The sequence below is a fragment of the Nerophis lumbriciformis genome, linkage group LG14, assembly GCF_033978685.3.
Source record: "Nerophis lumbriciformis linkage group LG14, RoL_Nlum_v2.1, whole genome shotgun sequence".
Lineage (NCBI taxonomy): Eukaryota > Metazoa > Chordata > Actinopteri > Syngnathiformes > Syngnathidae > Nerophis > Nerophis lumbriciformis.
Window position 1 is genome coordinate 10,480,718 of NC_084561.2, and position 22,529 is coordinate 10,503,246.

The 22,529-nt window shown below is 38.6% G+C and overlaps 2 protein-coding genes across 3 annotated transcripts in view; one reads left to right on the forward strand and one right to left on the reverse strand.

Moving 5' to 3' along the window:
• Window positions 1–12,473, reverse strand: part of zc3h3 (zinc finger CCCH-type containing 3) — a 100,459-nt gene extending 87,986 nt beyond the window's left edge. Inside the window, exons 1-2 of the mRNA XM_061976072.2 lie at window positions 12,236–12,473; window positions 2,160–3,441 (exon numbers count right to left, since the gene is read on the reverse strand). Coding sequence (XP_061832056.1) covers window positions 2,160–3,441; window positions 12,236–12,281 — 1,328 coding nt within the window. The 5' untranslated portion in view covers window positions 12,282–12,473. The remainder of the gene's footprint in view (window positions 1–2,159; window positions 3,442–12,235) is intronic.
• A 249-nt stretch (window positions 12,474–12,722) lies between these two features.
• Window positions 12,723–22,529, forward strand: part of cyldl (cylindromatosis (turban tumor syndrome), like) — a 35,086-nt gene continuing 25,279 nt past the window's right edge. Inside the window, exons 1-3 of one of the 2 annotated variants that reach the window (XM_061976071.2) lie at window positions 12,723–12,956; window positions 17,618–18,067; window positions 22,108–22,374. In XM_061976071.2, the coding sequence (XP_061832055.1) occupies window positions 12,924–12,956; window positions 17,618–18,067; window positions 22,108–22,374 (750 nt within the window). In that variant the 5' untranslated portion in view covers window positions 12,723–12,923. The remainder of the gene's footprint in view (window positions 12,957–17,617; window positions 18,068–22,107; window positions 22,375–22,529) is intronic. The other variant, XM_061976070.2, reaches the window with a different exon arrangement.

Below are 22,529 nucleotides of genomic sequence, written 5' to 3' on the forward strand. Positions count from 1 at the left end.
ATAAATAAACCATATATTTATTAATTTATGTAACTAAGAATGTTTGTTTACTTCAGATGCAGTCAGACATTTGTTTATCTTTGTTATATAATATAGTATGATTACGCTAGTCTTTTAAATCGCACGTACAAGAACTTAACTAAACTTAAAATTAAACTGGGTTTTTCCTTACAAGTTAGGAAACGCTTGTCCACTTTTATGCCTTTGCTAGATTATGGAGATTTGCTTTTTATGAATACACCCGACACTTATTTGAAAAAACTGGATACTGTATATCATTTTGCCTTACGTTTTTTATTTCTGTTTGTGGCAACCTTGTCCACTATTTCACTTGGTGTGCAAAGGCAAACTGTCCATCTTTGTTAGTTCGCAGATTTTCTCAGATGAATTTTATTTATAAATCACTTCTTGGTCAGGTTCCCCCTTATTTATGTTCTTTTGGGTATAGAGACTCCTGTCGTTACAGTTTGCGATCATAGACATTCTTGTTGTGTTAATTCCTAAAACCAGCACAAGTCTTGGTAAAAAAAAAAAAGCCTTTAAAAGGGATCTAAGGCTACCTGAACTCAACACTTTGGGGGAATTTCAGAAAAATTTAAAAGATCGTGAAGCTGTTTCTAATAGGCACAGTACTTGTTTTTATTGTATCCTTTTACCCCATTTTTATGTTTTGTTGTAAGTAATGTGTGCTTTTAACTATAGTGTGTGACTGCTACTGTCTGTTGTTCTTTGTATTGAATAAACCTGTTTTTGGCTGCCCTCTTGGCCAGGTCACTCTTTTAAATCTCAATTAGTTTTTACCTGGTTAAATAAAGAAAAAGAAAAAAATGAATAGTAGTGTTCCTCAGGGTTCCATTTTAGGTCCCCCTTATTTTTACCATTTTGGCTATTCAACTGGTGGTGGCCCACAAGTTCAGTTCAAAAAAACTTTTTTCACAAGCTTCCTAAAAACACTAAAGTGCGGTTATAGAGACTTTACTAATTTTTATGCAGAGGGTGCTTAAAAACAGCAAAGAGCTCCTGTAACTGACAAAACGAATACAGACCCAAATAAAATGTCAACTGTAGCGCAGTGGCCCCCAACCACCGGTCCGGGGACCGGTACCGGTCCGTGACGCATTTGCTACCGGGCCACAGAGAAACATTAAATAATTTATAAAGGACTGCATTTTCTCAGACTTACCGTATTTTTCGGAGTATAAGTCGCTCCGGAGTATAAGTCGCACCGGGTGAAAATGCATAATAAAGAAGGAAAAAAACATATATAAGTCGCATTTTTGGGGGAAATTTATTTGATAAAACCCAACACCAAGAATAGACATTTGAAAGGCAATTTAAAATAAATAAAGAATAGTGAACAACAGGCTGAATAAGTGTACGTTAAATGAGGCATAAATAAAAAAAACTGAGAACGTGCCTGGTATGTTAACGTAACATATTATGGTAAGAGTCATTCAAATAACTATAATATATAGAACATGCTATACGTTTACCAAACAATCTGTCACTCCTAATCGCTAAATCCCATGAAATCTTATACGTCTAGTCTCTTACGTGAATGAGCTAAATAATATTATTTGATATTTTACGGTAATGTGTTAATAATTTCACACATAAGTCGCTCCTGAGTATAAGTCGCACCCCCGGCCAAACTATGAAAAAAAACTGCGACTTATAGTCCGAAAAATACGGTAACTTTCGCCTGTCCCACGAGACACACCAATAAGCTTCTTTATAGATGTACAATAAAACTCATTATAGGTCCATTTGTTATATTTGTTATAACTTTGTGACATGATACAATGCACATTAATGAACATGCAAGATATAAATGTGACAGATATAGCCAAAGGCTGATTTCCATTTGCATCTCATTGCAAAGACACAAGTCCAGGGCTCCCACTAATTCAGCGTTATAGTGAGTTGTATTTTTCATGCACTTATTTTTGCTGTATTTATCTGGCACAAGTGGAAAGCCGGTCCCTGACAACAATGCCTACATTAAACCGGTCCGTGGTGCAAAAAAGGTTGGGGACCACTGCTGTAGAGGGCGTCGGTTCAACAGAATATACAAAATAGGACCAATAGTAAAGGGAAAAAAACCCTCAAACATGCTTGGCGTAGACTTTGGTATCGACAGATCTGCATCATTTATTTACCTGTTATCAGACCTCCTGATGATTTTCATCCTGCTGCGAAGCTTGAATGGACTTGGAGATGATTGGGCGGCGGCACACTGAGGCAACACGGAAGAGACCAGCCCCTTTTTTGCTCCCTTGTTGATTTTTTCTGACGTCCAAACAAAGGAAGATCTGCGATGGTCCCATCCTGCTCCGGAGCCGCCAGCCTTCCAGCGATATCTACTGAATGGAGAAACGGGAGAACACGTTGCATATCTCTTTTTCAATTTGGTCGAGGTACTGGAGGCTGGTTTTATTTTCTTCGGAGTTTCTCCTTTTTCCAGGAATCTCTGAGTATTGGTCGGCAATTTGGGAGAGAGTGATTTTCTAGACGTCTTAGCTTGGGTCCTGGCGGCTGATGAAACCCATTGGTACTTGGATGTCCTGGGAGCTGGGATGGTTGGGATGGCTTTCCGGGTGAACTTTTTGGCAGGGGTTTTTCGGATGCCGGGGGACGACAGGGTGCTTCCACCTAATGTTGCAACTTTGGAGTCCAAAGTTCTACCCGTGGGTGAAGAAACAGCACGACTACTACTACTCGTGCTAGGCTCCGTACCTCCACCACTTTGGTTCTTAACCCAAGTAAACTTGGACTTTGAAAACCTGCCTCTGGCCTGGTTTGACTGTGACAAGGGATGGTGTGAAGGTTGTTTTTGCACCTTTGCAAAGGAAGACTGAGTTGATGAGCTTTTGTTTTGGACTGTTTGTTTTTTGTCGTCCAGATGTTGGGTCTGAGTTTGATTGGTTTTACTGTTAAGGAAAGATAACTGGGGTTTGGCTTGCACACTGGTCAGGGTGTTGTCTTTGGCTGGAGAGCGGATTTCTGAAGGACCCTTCTGTTGCTGCCTTTGTGGTTGAATACATTTTGCGACCGAAGGGGGCTGAGACACAGCCAGCACTTTTCCAGAAGTAACCCTTTTCGCTTTGGCGATGTTCTTAATTCCCGTGAGACCAGTTTCCGCTTGTCCAACTTTCTTCGTTGACGCAGTAGAGGGTTTGGATGTGCTACTTGTCTCTCCCACCGCGTGGCTCGGTGGCAATGAACTATGAGATACGGAGGTTGAGACAGTCGAAATAGGGTTCTTGTTTTTCAGAGAGTACGTCTTCTTCCAGCTGCCGTGGCTCTGGTTCGTTAAAGGGCTCCTCCTCAAGCTGTGTGGATGAATGACAGACGTGCTGTGGTTCCTCCCTCTGGATGATGTGGACACCTCTGAAGCTCTCGGTGTGTCGCCATGAAGACTCTTATGTTTATTGATGAGACCTAAAAAGATTTTTAAAGAAAGTGACTTAACATGAACACATAGGGGATTTGTAAGACTGAACGAAGATGACACTAGACAAGGTCATTTGTGTAGCAATGTTGTGTGAACGCATATCTTCAGCGCTCATATAAAACAGTTCTGGTCATTGTTAGAATAATTGTATCTAGGTTGTCACAAAAACTTTGTGTTTCAATTAGTTCCCGGTGAGAAGCAAAAGCTGTCTTTGAACCTACCAAGAAGAAGGCTTGTAAAACTCCACTGTGTAGGGGGGGGAAGCAACATGAAGGGGTTTCTGTTTCTTTCATGTATTGTAATCAACAGAAAAATATTGTCTGACCCAAGAACTACAAAGGCAAAGGGGAAGCAGGACCAGACTCTCCTCCAGGCACCGCTTTTTTGAACTCTTTTACGAACTCTTTTACGAACTCTTTTACGAACCTCTTTTTTGAACTCTTTTAGAACTCTTTTACGACCTCTTTTTGAACTCTTTTACGACCTCTTTTTAAACTCTTTTACGACCTCTTTTTTGAACCGACCTTTTCTTTTGAACCGTTTTGTAATCAAAGGCGATGGCTGTTTACGACCCCGTCTCTTTGGAAGCAGCTGTTGCCATGTGGTCAGGGAAGGTCCAAATAAAAGAAGGAGGCGTGCAATCTTTTGGCAGAGCGTAATGACACTGTACAAGAGTACAGATGTACACGTTTCTCCTCACTGAGCCAAATGTAATTCTGTCTCTGTTTGATTAATTGCTTCTTGTCTGTTTTAATAGATGTCATCGATGTTTAAACCTGACAGGCATGGTGGTTATGGTTATGGTGTTAGTTCATTTTCAACATGCATACAATTACAATATGATACATCACATATTTCCAGTTTCTCACTACAGCATGTCCAAAGAGGAGTAGGAGGAAGCAGAGCTGATTTAATCCTACCTCTTTTTGTATCATAGCAATTTCTAACACTTTTGTTTATACTCAATCTGTAACACAATAGTGAATAAATAAATGAATAAATACATAGACAAATGAGTAAGTAGATCATTAGTAATACATGAGTAAACAATAAATACATTCTCATAAAGAATAGGCAAGTCATTCATGGTTCACATTATGAGATGAAAGGGATTAAAGACGTTGATCAAAATTATTTTTCTTTGTACTTTGTAAACACTTGTAGTTGGAAAAGTTTCTTCAACTGGATCATATTAGTACAATGTTTGACTTTTTTCGCTCAATCCATTCCATAATTTATTTCCACATATGAACATGCTGAAGGTTTTATTATTCTACATGCATACAGATGTTTAAAATCAGATTTTTCTCTATGGTTATATTTCTACTCTTTTGTTGAGAAAAACAGTTACCGGTATACATTATTGTGTAGCAGGTTATAGTTTGCTTTGTACATACTTTTAACTGTTGCAAATGCGCCAAATCATTGTATTTCATTAATTTTGATTTAAATAAATAAAGAGTTTGTATGTTCTCTATATCCAACATTATGTATTATCCTATCTGATCTTTTTTGGGACACAATTAGTGTATGAAGTGTACTTTTGTCGTTATTTTCCCATACTTCTCCACAATAACCTACTCAGTGGCCTAGTGGTTGTAGTGTCCGCCCTGAGATCGCGAGGTTGTGAGTTCAAATCCCAGCCGAGTCATACCAAAGACTATAAAAATGGGACCCATTACCTCCCTGCTTGGCACTGAGCATCAAGGGTTGGAATTGGGGGTTACATCACCAAAAATGATTCCCGGGTGCGGCCCACTGCTCCCCTCACCTCCCAGGGGGTGAACAAGGGGATGGGTCAAATACAGAGGACAAATTTCACCACACCTAGTGTGTGTGTGTGTGACAATCATTGGTACTTTAATTTAATTAAATTAATAAGTCAGTTATAGTAACATTAGCGAGCAGTAGAGAATATGCAGTGATTTTTGGTTCAGTACATATTTAGCTTTATTCATTGACGTATGTCATGCATGCTTATGTTGTATGTTTTATGAGCTTTCTAGTTCATTTTACAATGTATTATTACACCCAAAATTTGGATTTCTTTTACCCTCTCAATGTTTACTCTGTCTATTCGTATTTGTGTTTGACTTTCTCTTCTACGGTTACCGAATAACTTAATTTTAGTTTTACTGAGAATCAAAAATAGTGTGTTTTTGTCAAACCATCTCTTTAATTTGTGAATTTCTTCTGTTATTATTTGTAATAGCTTCTGTGTGTTCTCTCTTGAACGAAACACAGTTGTGTCATCTGCAAATAATACTAACTTTAAGCCCTTTGTACCTTTACAAATGTGTTTGTATAGAGATTGAACAATGTTGATCCCAATACTCATCATCTTCATTTCTTTGTATTTCTTTCATGAAAATGCATATATACAAGCCATGTACAGTTGACACTTTCATTGTTTTTTTTGTTCCTTATACATTTCCATGATCAGAAAGGAGCAGATGGAAGAATACTATTCTTATATTTATCTGCCCCCTTTTTTAACACAAATTATTTTAGATGACTTTATAACTGTTCCCTCCACCAACACCCGAACTCCAACATACTTTTTTATTTTAGTTTAAGCATTTTCACAATGACACGTCCAATCAAAATCAAAAATCAGTTTGATATAATTCCAATTGTATCTTTTAGTAACTCTTTTTAAAATCAAAAATATTCTTGCAACTTTTTAAGTCTTTGTTTAAAGAATTCCATGCTTTCACACTAGCAACAGACAAGCACATTTGTTTCAAATTTGTTCGCACTCTTGGATGTTTAAAATCATACGGCATTCTGTAGTTCTCATCTTCAGACATGAACACAAATAACTTTTGTAAGTCCTTCGGAAGAACTTTATTTCTAGCTTTGAACATTACTAATAGAGCATGCAATTCTACAATGTCTTTTAATAATCCTAACCTAATGAAGAGTGGATTTGTGTGGTCTCTATATACTACTGTAAAAATGATACAAATTACTCTTTTCTGTGAAAGAGTAATAGGTACGTCTACACTTAATGCTGTAGACATACGTTCACCCAGCCTCATGTATTGCTTTCTGTTAGTTAAGTAACTTCTTACACAGCTCAGGACCAACCCGGTGGTGAGGAAGGAGCTGAGCCAGAAGGCAAAGCTCTCAATTTACCAGTCAATCTACGTTCCCATCCTCACTTATGGTCATGAGCTTTGGGTTATGACCGAAAGGACAAGATCACGGGTATAAGCGGCCGAAATGAGTTTCCTCTGCCGGGTGGCGGGTGTCTATCTTAGAGATAGCGTGAGAAGCTCTGTCATCCGGGAGGAGCTCAGAGTAAAGCCGCTCCAGATGAGGTGGTTCGAGCATCTGCTCGGGATGCCACCCAAACACCTTGGGCATGTCCGACCGGCATGAGGCCAAGGGGAAGAACCAGGACACGTTGGGAAGACTATATCTCCCGGCTGGCCTGGGATTGATTGATTGATTGATTGATTGAAACTTTTATTAGTAGATTGTATAGTACAGTACATATTCCGTAAAATTGACCACTAAATGGTAACACCCCAATAAGTTTTTCAACTTGTTTAAGTCGTGGTCCACGTTAATCAATTCATGGTACAAATACAGTTAGGTCCATAAATATTTGGACATTGACACAATTTTCAGTATTCCAGCTCTGTACAACACCACAATGGATTTGAAATAAAACTATCAAGATGTGCTTTAAGTGAAGACTTTGAGCTTTAATTTGAGGGTATTTACATCCAAATCAGGTGAACGGTGTAGGAATTACAACACATTTTATATGTGCCTTCCACTTTTTAAGGGACCAAAAGTATTTGGACAAACTAACATAATCAGAAATCAAATTGTCACTTTTTAATACTTTGTTGCAAATCCTTTGCAGTCAATGACAGCCTGAAGTGTGGAACACATAGACATCACCAGACACTGGGTTTCGTTCCTGGTGATGCTCTGCCGGGCCTCTGCTGCAGCTGTCTTCACTTCCTTCTTGTTCTTTGGGCATTTTCCCTTCAGTTTTGTCTTCAGCAAGTGAAAAACATGCTCAATGGGATTCAGGTCAGGTGATTGACTTGGCCATTGCAGAACATTCCACTTCTTTACCTTAAAAACTATTTGGTTGCTTTTGCAGTATGCTTCGGGTCATTGTCCATCTGCACTGTGAAGCACCGTCCAATGAGTTTTGAAGCATTTGGCTGAATATGAGCAGATACTATTGCCCCAAACACTTCAGAATTCATTCTGCTGATTTGGTCAGGTGTCACATCATCAATAAATATAAGAGATCCAGTTCCACTGGCAGCCATGCATGCCACTACCACCACCATGCTTCACTGATGAGGTGGTATGCTTTGGATCTTGAGCAGTTCCTTCCCTTCTCCATACTCTTCTCTTTCCATCATTCTGGTACAAGTTGATCTTGGTCTCATCTGTCCATAAGATGTTGTTCCAGAACTGCACAGGCTCTTTTAGATGTTTCTTGGCAAACTCTAATCTGGCCTTCCTGTTTTTGAGGCTCACCAATGGTTTACACCTTGTGATGAAACCTCTGTATTTCCTCTGATGAAGTCTTCTCTTAATTGTTGACTTGGACACAGATACACCTACCTCCTGGAGACTTTTCTTCATCTGGCCAACTGTCGTGAAGGGCTTTTTCTTGACAAGGGAAAGGATTTGTCTGTCATCCACCACACTTGTTTTCCGTGGTCTTCCAAGTCTGTTGGTGTTGCTGAGCTCAGCAGTGCGTTGTCTCTTTTTAAGAATGTACCAAACAGTTGGTTTGGCCACACCTAATGTTTTTGCTATCTCTCTGATGGCTTTGTTTTGAATTTACAGCATAATGATGGCTTGCTTCACTGATAGTGACAGCTCTTTGGACTTCATATTGAGAGATGACCTCCCCAGATTACAAATGAATATACCACACTTGAAATGACATCTAGGCCTTTTATCTGCTCTTTGTAAATGAAATAAATGAAAAAAAACAAGGGAATAACACACACCTGGCCATGGAACAGCTGAGTAACCAATTGTCCAATTACTTTTGGTCCCTTAAAAAGTGGAAGGCACATATAAAATGTGTTGTAATTCCTACACCGTTCACCTGATTTGGATGTAAATACCCTCAAATTAAAGCTCAAAGTCTGCACTTAAAGCACATCTTGATTGTTTTATTTCAAATCCATTGTGGTGTTGTACAGAGCTGGAATACTGAAAATTGTGTCAAAGTCCAAATATTTATGGACCTAACTGTATATACCGTATTTTTCGGAGTATAAGTCGCACCGGAGTATAAGATGCACCTGCCAAAAATGCATAATAAAGAAGGAAAAAAACATAGGTCGCATTTTTTGGGGAAATTTATTTGATAAAACCCAACACCAAGAATAGACATTTGAAAGGAAATTTAAAATAAATAAAGAATAGTGAACGTCAGGGGTCACCAACGCGGTGCCCGTGGGCACCAAGTAGCCCGTAAGGACCAGATAAGTAGCCCGCTGGCCTGTTCTAAAAATAGCTCAAATAGCAGCACTTACCAGTGAGCTGCCTCTAATTTTTAAATTGTATTTATTTACTAGCAAGCTGGTCTCGCTTTGCTCGACATTTTTAATTCTAAGAGAGACAAAACTCAAATAGAATTTGAAAATCCAAGAAAATATTTTAAAGACTTGGTATTCACTAACTGACAAAGAAACAGAAAACCGATTTGGTGTCCAGTTCAAAGTGTGACATGATTTATTCAAAAATTTGAGAGTTGACTTTTGTATTTTACATGAGTTATTATTTGTACAAACATGGTGCAAAGTAATTCATGATTTGTTAAAAAATGGTAGTGGCTAGCTAGTTAAAATGGGATGTTGTGATTTCACAAGACTGTCTTAGAAGTGATCATTTGAAAATGTTCAATTTGAAAAATGTGCACTAAGAGAAAATATAAAAATAAAGTGTTGCATATTGATATTTATCTGTTTCTATGTATATTTATTGTGAGAAATCGTTAAGATGATCAGTGTTTCCGCAAAGATAAATATCATTAATTATTAATAATAACATAGAGTTAAAGGTAAATTGAGCAAATTGGCTATTTCTGGCAATTTATTTAAGTGTGTATCAAACTGGAAGCACCTGCGATGAGGTGGCGACTTGTCCAGGTTGTACCCCGCCTTCCGCCTGATTGTAGCTGAGATAGGCTCCAGCGTCCTCCGCGACCCCAAAGGGAATAAGCGGTAGAAAATGGATGGATGGAAACTGTTAGCCCTTCGCATTAATCAGTACCCAAGAAGTAGATCTTGGTTTCAAAAAGGTTGGTGACCCCTGGTGTACGTTATATGACGCATAAATAACCAACTGAGAACGTGCCTGGTATGTTAACATTACATATTATGGTAAGAGTCATTCAAATAACTATAACATATAGAACATGCTGTACGTTTACCAAACAATCTGTCACTCCTAATCGCTAAATCCCATGAAATCTTATACGTCTAGTCTCTTACGTGAATGAGCTAAATAATATTATTTGATATTTTACGGTAATGTGTTAATAATTTCACACATAAGTCGCTCCTGAGTATAAGTCGCACCCCCGGCCAAACTATGAAAAAAACTGCGACTTATAGTCCGAAAAATACGGTACTATCAGCATAATACAGTCATCACACAAGTTAATCATCAGAGTATATACATTGAATTAGTTACATTATTTACAATCCGGGTGGTGGGATGTGGAGGGGGTTGGGGCGGGTTTGGTTTGGTTGATATCAGCACTTCAGTCATCAACAATTATATCATCAGAGAAATGGACATTGAAACAGTGTAGGTCTGACTTGGTAGGATATGTACAGCAAGCAGTGAACATAGTGAGTTCAGAAAGCATAAGAACAAGTATATACATTTGATTATTACATTTGATTATTTACAATCCGGGGAGGTGGGATGTGGAAGGGGGAGGGTGTTAGTCTAGGGTTGAAGTTGCCTGGAGGTGTTCTTTTAGTGCGGTTTTGAAGGAGGATAGAGATGCACTTTCTTTTACACCTGTTGGGAGTGCATTCCATATTGATGTGGCATAGAAGGAGAATGAGTTAAGACCTTTGTTAGATCGGAATCTGGGTTTGACGTGGTTTGTGGCGCTCCCCCTGGTGTTGTGGTTATGGCGGTCATTTACGTTATGGAAGTAGTTTGACATGTACTTTGGTATCAGGGAGGTGTAGCGGATTTTTCAGTGCAAGTTGTTTTACTCTGCCTCGGGATCCCCGGGGAGGAGCTGGACGAAGTGGCTGGGGAGAGCGAAGTCTGGGCTTCTCTGCTTAGGCTGCTGCCCCCACGACCCGACCTCGGATAAGCGGAGGAAAATGGATGGATGGATGGATGGATGATTAATTGTGTCAAATGCTTTTATTATATCCATAAACACTGCTGCTGCACACTGTTTAGCATATATTGCATTGGTAATGACAGTATTGACAGAATTTCTAGGCGCAGTCAAGGCGTTGAGGGGATCTGGTTTGGTGGCTGCAGGATTAGGTCTCTGCTTTTTGCAGATGATGTGGTCCTGATGGCTTCATCTGGCCAGGATCTTCAGCTCTCACTGGATCGGTTCGCAGCCGAGTGTGAAGCGACTGGGATGAGAATCAGCACCTCCAAGTCCGAGTCCATGGTTCTCGCCCGGAAAAGGGTGGAGTGCCATCTACGGGTTGGGGAGGAGATCTTGCCCCAAGTGGAGGAGTTCAAGTACCTCGGAGTCTTGTTCACGAGTGAGGGAAGAGTGGATCGTGAGATCGACAGGCGGATCGGTGCGGCGTCTTCAGTAATGCGGACGCTGTATCGATCCGTTGTGGTGAAGAAGGAGCTGAGCCGGAAGGCAAAGCTCTCAATTTACCGGTCGATCTACGTTCCCATCCTCACCTATGGTCATGAGCTTTGGGTTATGACCGAAAGGACAAGATCACGGGTACAAGCGGCCGAAATGAGTTTCCTCCGCCGGGTGGCGGGGCTCTCCCTTAGAAATAGGGTGAGAAGCTCTGCCATCCGGGAGGAGCTCAAAGTAAAGCCGCTGCTCCTCCACATCGAGAGGAGCCAGATGAGGTGGTTCGGGCATCTGGTCAGGAGGCCACCCGAACGCCTCCCTAGGGAGGTGTTTAGGGCACGTCCGACCGGTAGGAGGCCGCGGGGAAGACCCAGGACACGTTGGGAAGACTATGTCTCCCGGCTGGCCTGGGAACGCCTCGGGGTCCCACAGGAAGAGCTGGATGAAGTGGCTGGGGAGAGGGAAGTCTGGGCTTCCCTGCTTAGGCTGCTGCCCCCGCGACCCGACCTCGGATAAGCGGAAGAAGATGGATGGATGCATTGGTAATCTCTCCTGTTGTATTGATATTTATGATTTCGCTCTACTACAGAAAAAAAAATATTTTTAAAGTAAGGTTAACATTTATAAATCGAGACAATATAATATTAAGCCAACACGACCGATACTTGATTTAAATCTATAGTAAGGGTTCATCGTTCAAGACATGTTTGAACCATATTTAAGTGAGTAGTAACATAAGTAATAGTCATATGTTGTCCACTGATTCAAATAAAATAAGAAATATGATTAAATGTCAAGCTAACGTTGAGCAAGTACAAACACTAAAATGTTTAACTGCTAACGTACACAGAAGCACTACTAGTCCCTTCTACGGTATGACATCAACGTCGCCAATAATCAGAGTATGTTTTTATAGTGATGATATAAAATGTTCTATATTATGCTTTACAGACACAAATCGTGTAGGACCTCAAAATACTTACTTTGAAGCAGATCTATTTGCCTTTTTAACGCCTCTCGTTCCTCCATGTTTGGCTTCCGGCTTTTCTTCTTCTACTGCCTTTTTTCTGGCGTTTATTGGTGGTTGACAAACTAGCTGTTATTACCGCCATCTACAGGACTTTATGCAGAATGCAAGATTTCTCTCTGGGCTGGAGCTAAATCTACGTATGTCTTTCCCCCAGCAATGTATATATCGAAAAAAAAACATCTAAAACATACAACTTCGTCCTCATTGTTTCACATTTGATCAGGGATTAATTGTCGTTTTTTCTCTTTGGCGGGTGGTTATAAAAAGCCATGACTAAACAAACGTGTCAAACAGAAAGTGTTCCATAAATTTGACATGTGGCGTGGCACTTGTTCACCCTCAACTATTTCTTACAGGTAAATAGTGTCAGAAATGAGCGACAAATTGAGCTAAAGTAATGTTTGAAAATCTAAACCAAAACAACCAACATGTATAACTTTATAAGTACTTCGTGTTTCGCATATTCACGTTCTGTCGAGGCTTGGCCAGATCGCCTGCTAGACAACAAGGGGGGTTAATTGTACGGAATACTGTCGCTGTCAACACAAATATCAGAAGTCAGTCAACTTTTTTTTTTATCGGAACTATGAGGACCGACGTGCACGTCCTTCTGAGGCCAGATTGAATGGAAAGTCGATCTCATGAAGAACAATCGAAGAAAACCAAATAAAAAGGTATTGCTGACATTTCGATTTGTTGATACGCCACAATGGTAACCATGATATGCTAACTACAACAATGCTCAGGAACTAAACGCTAACTACGCAATTGCTAACTCAGTAAATTAGCTAACGCCGTCAATGTTAAGTAAATACATGTTAACTACATAAATGCTATCTCATGCTATGTAACTACATTTATGCTAACTAAATCAAAACAAACTAAACCAGCTCACTACATCGATGCTAAGTAAATAAATGCTAACTACATCATCCATCCATTTTCTACCGCTTGTCCCTCTCGGGGTCACGTGGGGTGCTGGAGCCTATCCCAGCTGCACTTTGGTACACCCTGGACAAGTCGCAACCTCATTGGAGGCTAACTATATCAATGCTATGTAAACACTATGTAAACCAATGATACCTAAATGCTAAGTAAATCAGTGCTAACTACATCATCCATCCATCCATTTCCTACCGCTTGTCCCTTTTGGGATCGCAGAGGGTGCTGGAGCCCATCTCAGCTGCATTCGGGCGGAAGGCGGGGTGCACCCTGGACAAGTCGCCACCAAATGTTATGTAAATCAGTGCCTAGTAAATAAACAATAGACTAGATTATTAGATTGACGTATTTTCCGTAGTATAAATCGCCCCGGAGTATAAATCGCACCAACCGAAAATGCATAATAAAGAAGGATAAAAACATATATAGTCGCACTGGAGTATAAATCGCATTTTTGGGGGAAATTTATTTAATAAAAACCCAACACCAAGAATAGACATTTGAAAGGCAATTTAAAATAAATAAAGAATAGTGAACAACAGGCTAAATAAGTTTACGTTATATGAGGCATAAATAACCAACTGAGAACGTGCCTGGTATGTTAACGTAACATATTATGGTAAGAGTCATTCAAATAACTATAACATATAGAACATGCTATACGTTTACCAAACAATCTGTCACTCCTAATCGCTAAATCCCATGAAATTTTATACGCATACTTGCCAACCCTCCCGAATTTTCCGGGAGACTCCCGAAATTCAGCGCCTCTCCCGAAAACCTCCCGGGACAAATATTCTCCCGAAAATCTCCCGATTTTCAGCCGGAGCTGGAGGCCACCTGAGTGAGGACAGCCTTTTTTCACAACGGGAGGACAACAGGGTGACAAGAACTAAATCATCCATACTAGAGACAAATTGTATTATTATGTTTATCTTACCTAAAAATAAATATATTTATTAATTTAAAAAAAAAATACATTTTTACTATATTTTGCTAAAAACATCAAAATTAATTGTATTTTTATTTGTATTTTTTCTGACTCCTTATTACATCCAGCCATAGAATTAAAATAAACATATTTGAAATAATTAATTTTAAATTATCATAATAACTCATTTAAAATGACCATATTTAATTATTAAAATAATTGCTTGTTTATCAACAACTTTAGCATTTTATTCATTACATTTTGAAGCTCTCAGAAGCCAAGTTATGTTATATTCCTTAAGATTTATTTATGCAAGTTTGAAGTATCAATTACCTAAACACAGTTTTGTTTGCATATTTTCAGGATATATATATATATATATATATATATATATATATATATATATATATATATATATATATATATATATATATATATATATATATATATATTTGCATATTTTCAGGAGATATATATATATATATATATATATATATATATATATATTATATATATATATATATATATATATATCCTGAAAATATGCAAATATATATATATATATATATATATATATATATATATATATATATATATATATATATATATATATATATATATATATATATATATATGACCACCCCACCCCACCCCACCTCCCGAAATCGGAGGTCTCAAGGTTGGCAAGTATGCTTATACGTCTAGTCTCTTACGTGAATGAGCTAAATAATATTATTTGATATTTTACGGTAATGTGTTAATAATTTCACACATAAGTCGCTCCTGAGTATAAGTCGCACCCCCGGCCAAACTATGAAATAAAACTGCGACTTATAGACCGAAAAATACGGTAGATTTGATGTCCCAGGCTTGCAACTATGGCCTTTGCTGCGCTGTTAAATTTGGAAAGCGTAGATAAGTGCTCTGCGAATGGAAGTACTGCAGTAGTAGTACTGTTACGTACAGAACAAGAAATTGAATAATCATTTTATTTTTTAGTAAAGTTTATTATTGGTTGACGTGTAGTATTTATAATTCATGTTTGTAGTTCCGGCCCCCGTCTCTACGAACAGAGGCAGAACACTGGTGTCATCGTATTCACCAGTGTTTGTTTACATATTTCAGCGGGAAGGCCAACAGGAAACTTTCAAGCTCGGACTTCTCCTTGGCACTAGCCATAGGCGCCGATCTATATTTCTGCCAGTGGGTTCTCTGTGTTTGTGTGTTAGTGTTGTCCCGATACTAATATTTTGGTACCTGTACCAAAAATATTTGGGTACTTTTTGGTACTTTTATAAATAAAAAGGACCACAAAAATTGTCCTTGTTGGCTTTATTTTAACAAAAAAAATCTTACGGTACATTAAACATATGTTTCTTATTGCAATGTTGTCCTTAAATAATTTTATTTAAGTGAACATATAAAACAACTTGTGTTTTTAGTAGTAAGTAAACAAACAAAGGCTCCTAATTTAGCTGCTGACGTATTCAGTAACATTGTGTCATTTATCATTCTATTATTTTGTCAAAATTGTTAAGGACAAGAGGTAGAAAATTAATGTTAGACTTCGACTTCCTTTTTATTGTCATTCAAATTTGAACTTTACAGTACATATAAGAATGACATTTCGTTGCATTAGCTCATGGTAGTGCAGGATAAAAAAATCAATAAGGTGCAGATATAAATAAATAGATTACTGTACAGATAAATATATTGCATTTTTGCATATGCATCCATGTTTATGGATGTATGTTATATTGTCTTTTATATTAATTTTAATTAATTTTAAATTAATTATTCATCTACTTGTTCATTTACTGTTAATAGCTGGTTATGTTCTGTTTCAACATGTTCTATCTACACTTCTGTTAAAATGTAATAATCACTTAAACTTTACATTAGTTTTGGATGATCCGATACCAAGTCGTTACAGGATCATACATTGGTCATATTCAAAGTCCTCATGTGTCCAGGAACATATTTCCTGAGTTTATAAACATAATATAAAAAACAAAAACAAAAGAAGATTTTGTCATGTTAAAAAATATCGATGTAATCTTGGTAGCATCGACTAGATACGCTATTGTACGTGGTATCATTACAGTGGATGTTAGGCGTATATCCACCAATGACGTTTGTTTATTTTGTAGTGTCCCGGAAGAGTTGGTGCTGCAGGGAATGTTTGTTGTTGTTGTTTAGTGTGGTTTCACTCTATGCATACTTGCCAACCCTCCAGGATTTTCCGGGAGACTCCCGAAATTCAGCGCCTCTCCCGAAAACCTCCCGGGACAAATTTTCTCCCGAAATTCAGGCGGACTCAGGTCCTCCACAATATAAAAAAGCGTACCTGCCCAATCACGTTATAACTATAGAATGATGGAGGGCGAGTTCTTGGTTTCTTATGTGGGTTTATTGTTAGGCAGTTTCATTAACGTCCTACCAACGTGGCAACAACACACAACAACAGCAGTCACTTTTTTGTATACCGTAAAGCAGTTCGTCTGCCGTAAACAGCAATGTTGTGACACTCTTAAACAGGACAATACTGCCATCTAGTGCATTTGATGAAAGCACTTTTGTGCGTGCCACACAGCAATGCATCATCAGAGAGGGTGTTCAGCATGGTTAGAAAAATAGTGACAAGGATGGACAATTCAACCCTTAACTCAACAATGAGTAGATGAGTGTTATGTGTGTGTATATGTGTAAATAAATGAACACTGAAATTCAAGTATTTATTTATATATATATATATATATATATATATATATATATATATATATATATATATATATATATATATATATATATATATATATATATATATATATATATATATATATATAATTAAAAAAAAATAATATATATATATATATATATAATAAAATATATATATATATATATATATATATATATATATATATATATATATATATATATATATATATATATATATATATATATGAAATACTTGACTTGGTGAATTCTAGCTGTAAATATACTCCTCCCCTTTTAGCCACGCCCCCGTCACACCCGACCACGCCCACTCCCTCCCCCCACCTCCCGAAATCGGAGGTCTCAAGGTTGGCAAGTATGCTATATGGCACATGTTTATGACAGTGTTGGCATTGTTCATACTGCCACCCTTACTGTGACATGTATGGCTGTTGACTAAGTATGCTTTCATTCACTTGTGTGCAGCCTGATCAAAGTTTAGATGACTGTGTCATTAGTTCATAATTGGGCACAATGAAATCTTTGTCAGGTTTTGTTAATTATTATTGATAATGTAATTGAACTCTCCATTAAATTAACAATAACAAGATAGATTTTTCAATAATTATTTTAAAGTATAAAAGTTGCCATCAATCACACGTGGGTGCTTCGGGGATTTGTTTGGTGATTTTGTATGATTACTGACAATTTACAAACTAATGTGTTTTTATACACTGTACTTTGCAGCCTGACGGCGGGGCCCCCCCCATGACGATGTCAGCCATCCAGTACTTCATTGTCACCGAAGCGCTCGAATCCTGTAACGCCGGCTGCCTGTGTTACAGTTTGGACTACCAAGATGGATCAAAACATACAGGCTACCCTACAAAGCTGCAAGTCTTCTTACTAGGCGTGCACAGGCAAGCGTGCTGTGAGATAGACGCCAGATGTTTGAAAGAACTGAGTAAAGACAAAGCCGGCCTGCTTCAGGCCCTCAGTGACGACTCTGAGAAGCTCAGGTGGTTCAAAGACGAAAATGCTCTCCGCATAGCTCTGACGCTGTCCGAGGGCTCCGAGGTGGTCGTGGAAGAAGGAAGAGAGAAGTTGCTTGGCATCATCCGCTACATAGGAAATCTGCCACAACTAATGGAAACAACAGAGCCTTTACCGGGAGTATTCTTTGGAGTTGAACTGCAGGTGGGAATCATCAAATGTTCATTCTACGTCTGGGTGTGGCCCTAAACAAGGTTTTGTTTGTGGCCCCCATTTTGGTCTTTACTAGAGATGTCCGATAATGGCTTTTTTGCCGATATTCCGATATTGTCCAACTTTTAATTACCAATTCCGATATATACAGTCGTGGAATTAACACATTATTATTATGTCCGATAATATCAGCCTGCTAATAGTACTAACCTATAACAGTTAATTTTACTCATTTTCATTACCGTATTTTTCGGACTATAAGTCGCAGTTTTTTTCAAAGTTTGGCCGGGCTCCAGTGTGACTTATATATGTTTTTTTCCTTTTTTATTATGCATTTTCGGCAGGTGCGACTTATACTCCGAAAAATACGGTAATTACTAGTTTCTATGTAACTGTTTTTATATTGTTTTACTTTCTTTTTTATTCAAGAAAATGTTTTAAATGTATTTACCGGTATCTTATTTTATTTTATTAATTATTTTAAAAAGGACCTTATCTTCACCATACCTGGTTGTCCAAATTAAACATAATGTGTTAATTCCACGACTGTATATATCGGTATCGGTTGGTATTGGTTGATATCGGTATCGGTAATTAAAGAGTTGTACAATATCGAAATATCGGATATCGGCAAAAAGCCATTAACGGACATCCCTAATTATTATACCTAATTTTGTTGTGATGCCCCGCTGGATGCATTAAACAATGTAACAAAGGTTTTCCAAAATAAATCAACTCAAGTTATGGAAAAAAAAATGCCAACATGGCACTGCCATATTTATTATTGAAGTCACAAAGTGCTTTTTTTTTTTAACATGCCTCAAAACAGCAGCTTGTAATTTGGGACATGCTCTCTCCCATGAGGAGGTTGAGGTGGGCGGGGTTGAAGTGGGGCGGGGGGTGTATATTGTAGCATCCCGGAAGAGTTAGTGCTGCAAGGGATTCTGAGTATTTGTTCTGTTGTGTTACGGTGCGGATGTTCTCCCGAAATGTGTTTGTAATTCTTGTTTGGTGTGGGTTCACAGTGTGGGGCGTATTTGTAACAGTGTTAAAGGTGTTTATACGGCCACCCTCAGTGTGACCTGTATGGCTGTTGAACAAGTATGAAATGCATTCACTTGTGTGTGTGAAAAGCTGTAGGTATTATGTGATTGGGCCGGGACGCAAAGGCAGTGCCTTTAAGGTTTATTGGCGCTCTGTACTTCTCCCTACGTCCGTGTACCACTCCGTACAGCAGCGTTTTAAAAAGTAATACATTTTACTTTTTGAAACCGATACCGATAAATTCCGATATTCCATTTTAAAGCATTTATCGGCCGATAATATCGGCAGTCCGATATTATCGGACATCTCTAGTCTTTACTTTAAATATCTAGTATTCATGAAATCTTACTATTTAACTTCTTAAGGGCTCCCCACCCCGCTCTAAACCTAATGTCACCGTCCCACATACATATCGGTATGTTTACATGCACTCATAATAGACTTGGGCCGATATTCGATAAGTCAATTAAACCAACGATAAATTAAAATAAACTCGAAGTAGAGCTGACCGATAATATCGGACTGCCGATATTATCGGCCGATAAATGCTTTAAAATGTAATATTGGAAATTATCGGTATCGGTTTCAAAAAGTAAAATTTATGACTTTTTTAAACGCCGCTGTGTACACGGACGTAGGGAAAAGTACAGAGCGGCAATAAACCTTAAAGGCACTGCCTTTACGTGCCGGCCCAGTCACATGATATCTACAGCTTTTCACACACACAAGTGAATCCATGCATACTTGGTCAACAGCCATACAGGTCACACTGAGGGTGGCCGTATAAACAACTTTAACACTGCTACAAATAAGCGCCACACTGTGAACCCACACCAAACAAGAATGACAAACACATTTCGGGAGAACATCCGCACCGTAACACAACATAAACATAGCTCGGTTGGTAGAGTTGCCGTGCCAGCAACTTGAGGGTTCCAGGTTCGATTCCCGCTTCCGCCATCCTAGTCACTGCCGTTGTGTTCTTGGGCAACACACTTTACCCACCTGCTCCCAGTGCCACCCACACTGGTTTAAATGTAACTTAGATATTGGGTTTCACTATGTGAAGCGCTTTGAGTCACTAGAGAAAAGCGCTATATAAATATAATTCACTTCATAAACACAACAGAACAAATACCCAGAAGCCCTTGCAGCACTAACTCTTCCGGGACGCTACAAAATACACCCCCCGCTACCCCCTGCCCCCAACCCCCCACCTCAACCTCGTCATGCTCTCTCAGGGAGAGCATGTCCCAAATTCCAAGCTGCTGTTTTGAGGCATGTTAAAAAAAATAATGCACTTTGTGTCTTCCATCCATCCATCCATTTTCTACCGCTTATTCCCATTGGGGTCACGGGGGGCGCTGGAGCCTATCTCAGCTACAATCGGGCGGAAGGCGGGGTACACCCTGGACAAGTCGCCACCTCATCGCAGGGCCAACACAGATAGACAGACAACATGACTTCAATAATAAATATGGCAGTGCCATGTTGGCATCTTTTTTCCATAACTTGAGTTGATTTATTTTGGAAAACCATGTCACATTGTTTAATGCATCCAGCGGGGCATCACAACAAAATTAGGCATAATAATGTGTTAATTCTACGACTGTATATATCGGTATCGGTTGATGTCGGAATCGGTAATTAAGAGTTGGACAATATCGGATATCGGCAAAAAAGCCATTATCGGACATCTCTAACACGAAGAGAACCGCCGTGTGCACAGCGGTCACTTTTTGCTGCAAATGCAGGCGTTTGTACTACTTGCACATATTTGGGAGTAATGATAACCGCTGTAAAACTTCCGACGGTTAGTATTACCGTATTAAATTAAACATTTTGAAAAACTGTTCATAAAATTATGAACCGACTCACGTTTAGCTAACATGAAAACCAGAGACATTAACGACTTTCGCCTTTAAAAATGTCAAACCCCAATCTAAACGTGTATAAAAACATTACTGTCTTAACTAGGGATGCCTCAAGCTTTATTTGAAATATGAATGTAGCAGTCTAATTTCTGCAAGTTTGCCTACATCTTCTGGACAATGTGAGTAGTACAGGCAAATGACCATGAATTGTACTTTGAATTGTGACCAGCTCAGTATTTTCCTTAATATGACCCAATCCAAACAACCTTTCCACACTCATTGCGCAAATTAACTGCAAGCAATACAAAAAGTCAACACACATGGTCACATATAACACAACCTTCTCACTGAACTTTGTCGATATTATAAAAAAAAAAAAAAAAAACATCCATTCACCATACATAATTCAAAAATACGCCCATTTAAATCCACTACAATGCATGATGAGAAAAAAATGCAAAACACTCTCCACACTTATCCATGTTTAGCTGCTTGATATTTCTGATTGATTACAAAACTTTAAGGAGTTTGTCACTAAAGTAAACAAGGTAGAAAACGAACTTTCACATACTCTTAATATTCAATTATATGAATTATTATTATATTATGTTATGTATATCTATATATATATATATATATATACTGTGTATATATATATATATTTATATGAATGAACACATGTGGAGTTATGTACTTAACAAAAAAAGATGTAATAACTGTAAACATGTTTTATATTCTAGTTTCTTCAAAATAGCCACCCTTTGCTCTGATTACTGCTTTGCACACTCTTGGCGTTCTCTCGACGAGCTTCAAGAGGTAGTCATGAGAACCCAGAATTTGGTACTAAGCCCCTGTATAAAAGCGTACCGAATTCCCACTCGGCACACATTAAAAAGTGAGGGACAGGAAGTGTTTATGGCATTTCTCAAATACAAGCAATCACGAAAGGGGAAGTATTTCTGTAAAAGCCGAGGTGCAGAGGAGTGCGAGCAGGGGGGAATAAGATTTGATTACAGCCTTTTTGCACCCGTTTTTTCTCGTGAGAGTGAAATATTGCGTTTGGAAGATTGAAGACGGTGAAAATTCAAGCTCTGTTTATTCTGTGTGTTGTAGGGCGATGACAAGGCCAAGGGGTATACGGATGGCTCCTGGCTCGGTCAGACCCTCTTCTCTTGTGACAAAAACTCTGGTCTATTTGTCCCTTTTTCCAAAGTCCGGCGGCGCTTCTCCGAATCCGTCCCCCAGTCTTCTTCAGCCCCAGAAACGCAGCAGCCGGTCCCAGGCGACAGAGTCACGTACTGCATTGAGGACCACTGTCTCTACGGAATGGTGGTGAATGTCCACCAAAAGGATGGGACATGTTTTGTGTTGATCTCCACAGTGAGTATCATATTAAATAAAGTAGTGGTTAGTGTTTAGAGTGTTTTTTTAAAAATATGTCAAGTGTTGTCCTGATTAAAGGGGAACATTATCACAATTTCAGAAGGGTTAAAACCATTAAAAATCAGTTCCCAGTGGCTTATTTTATTTTTCGA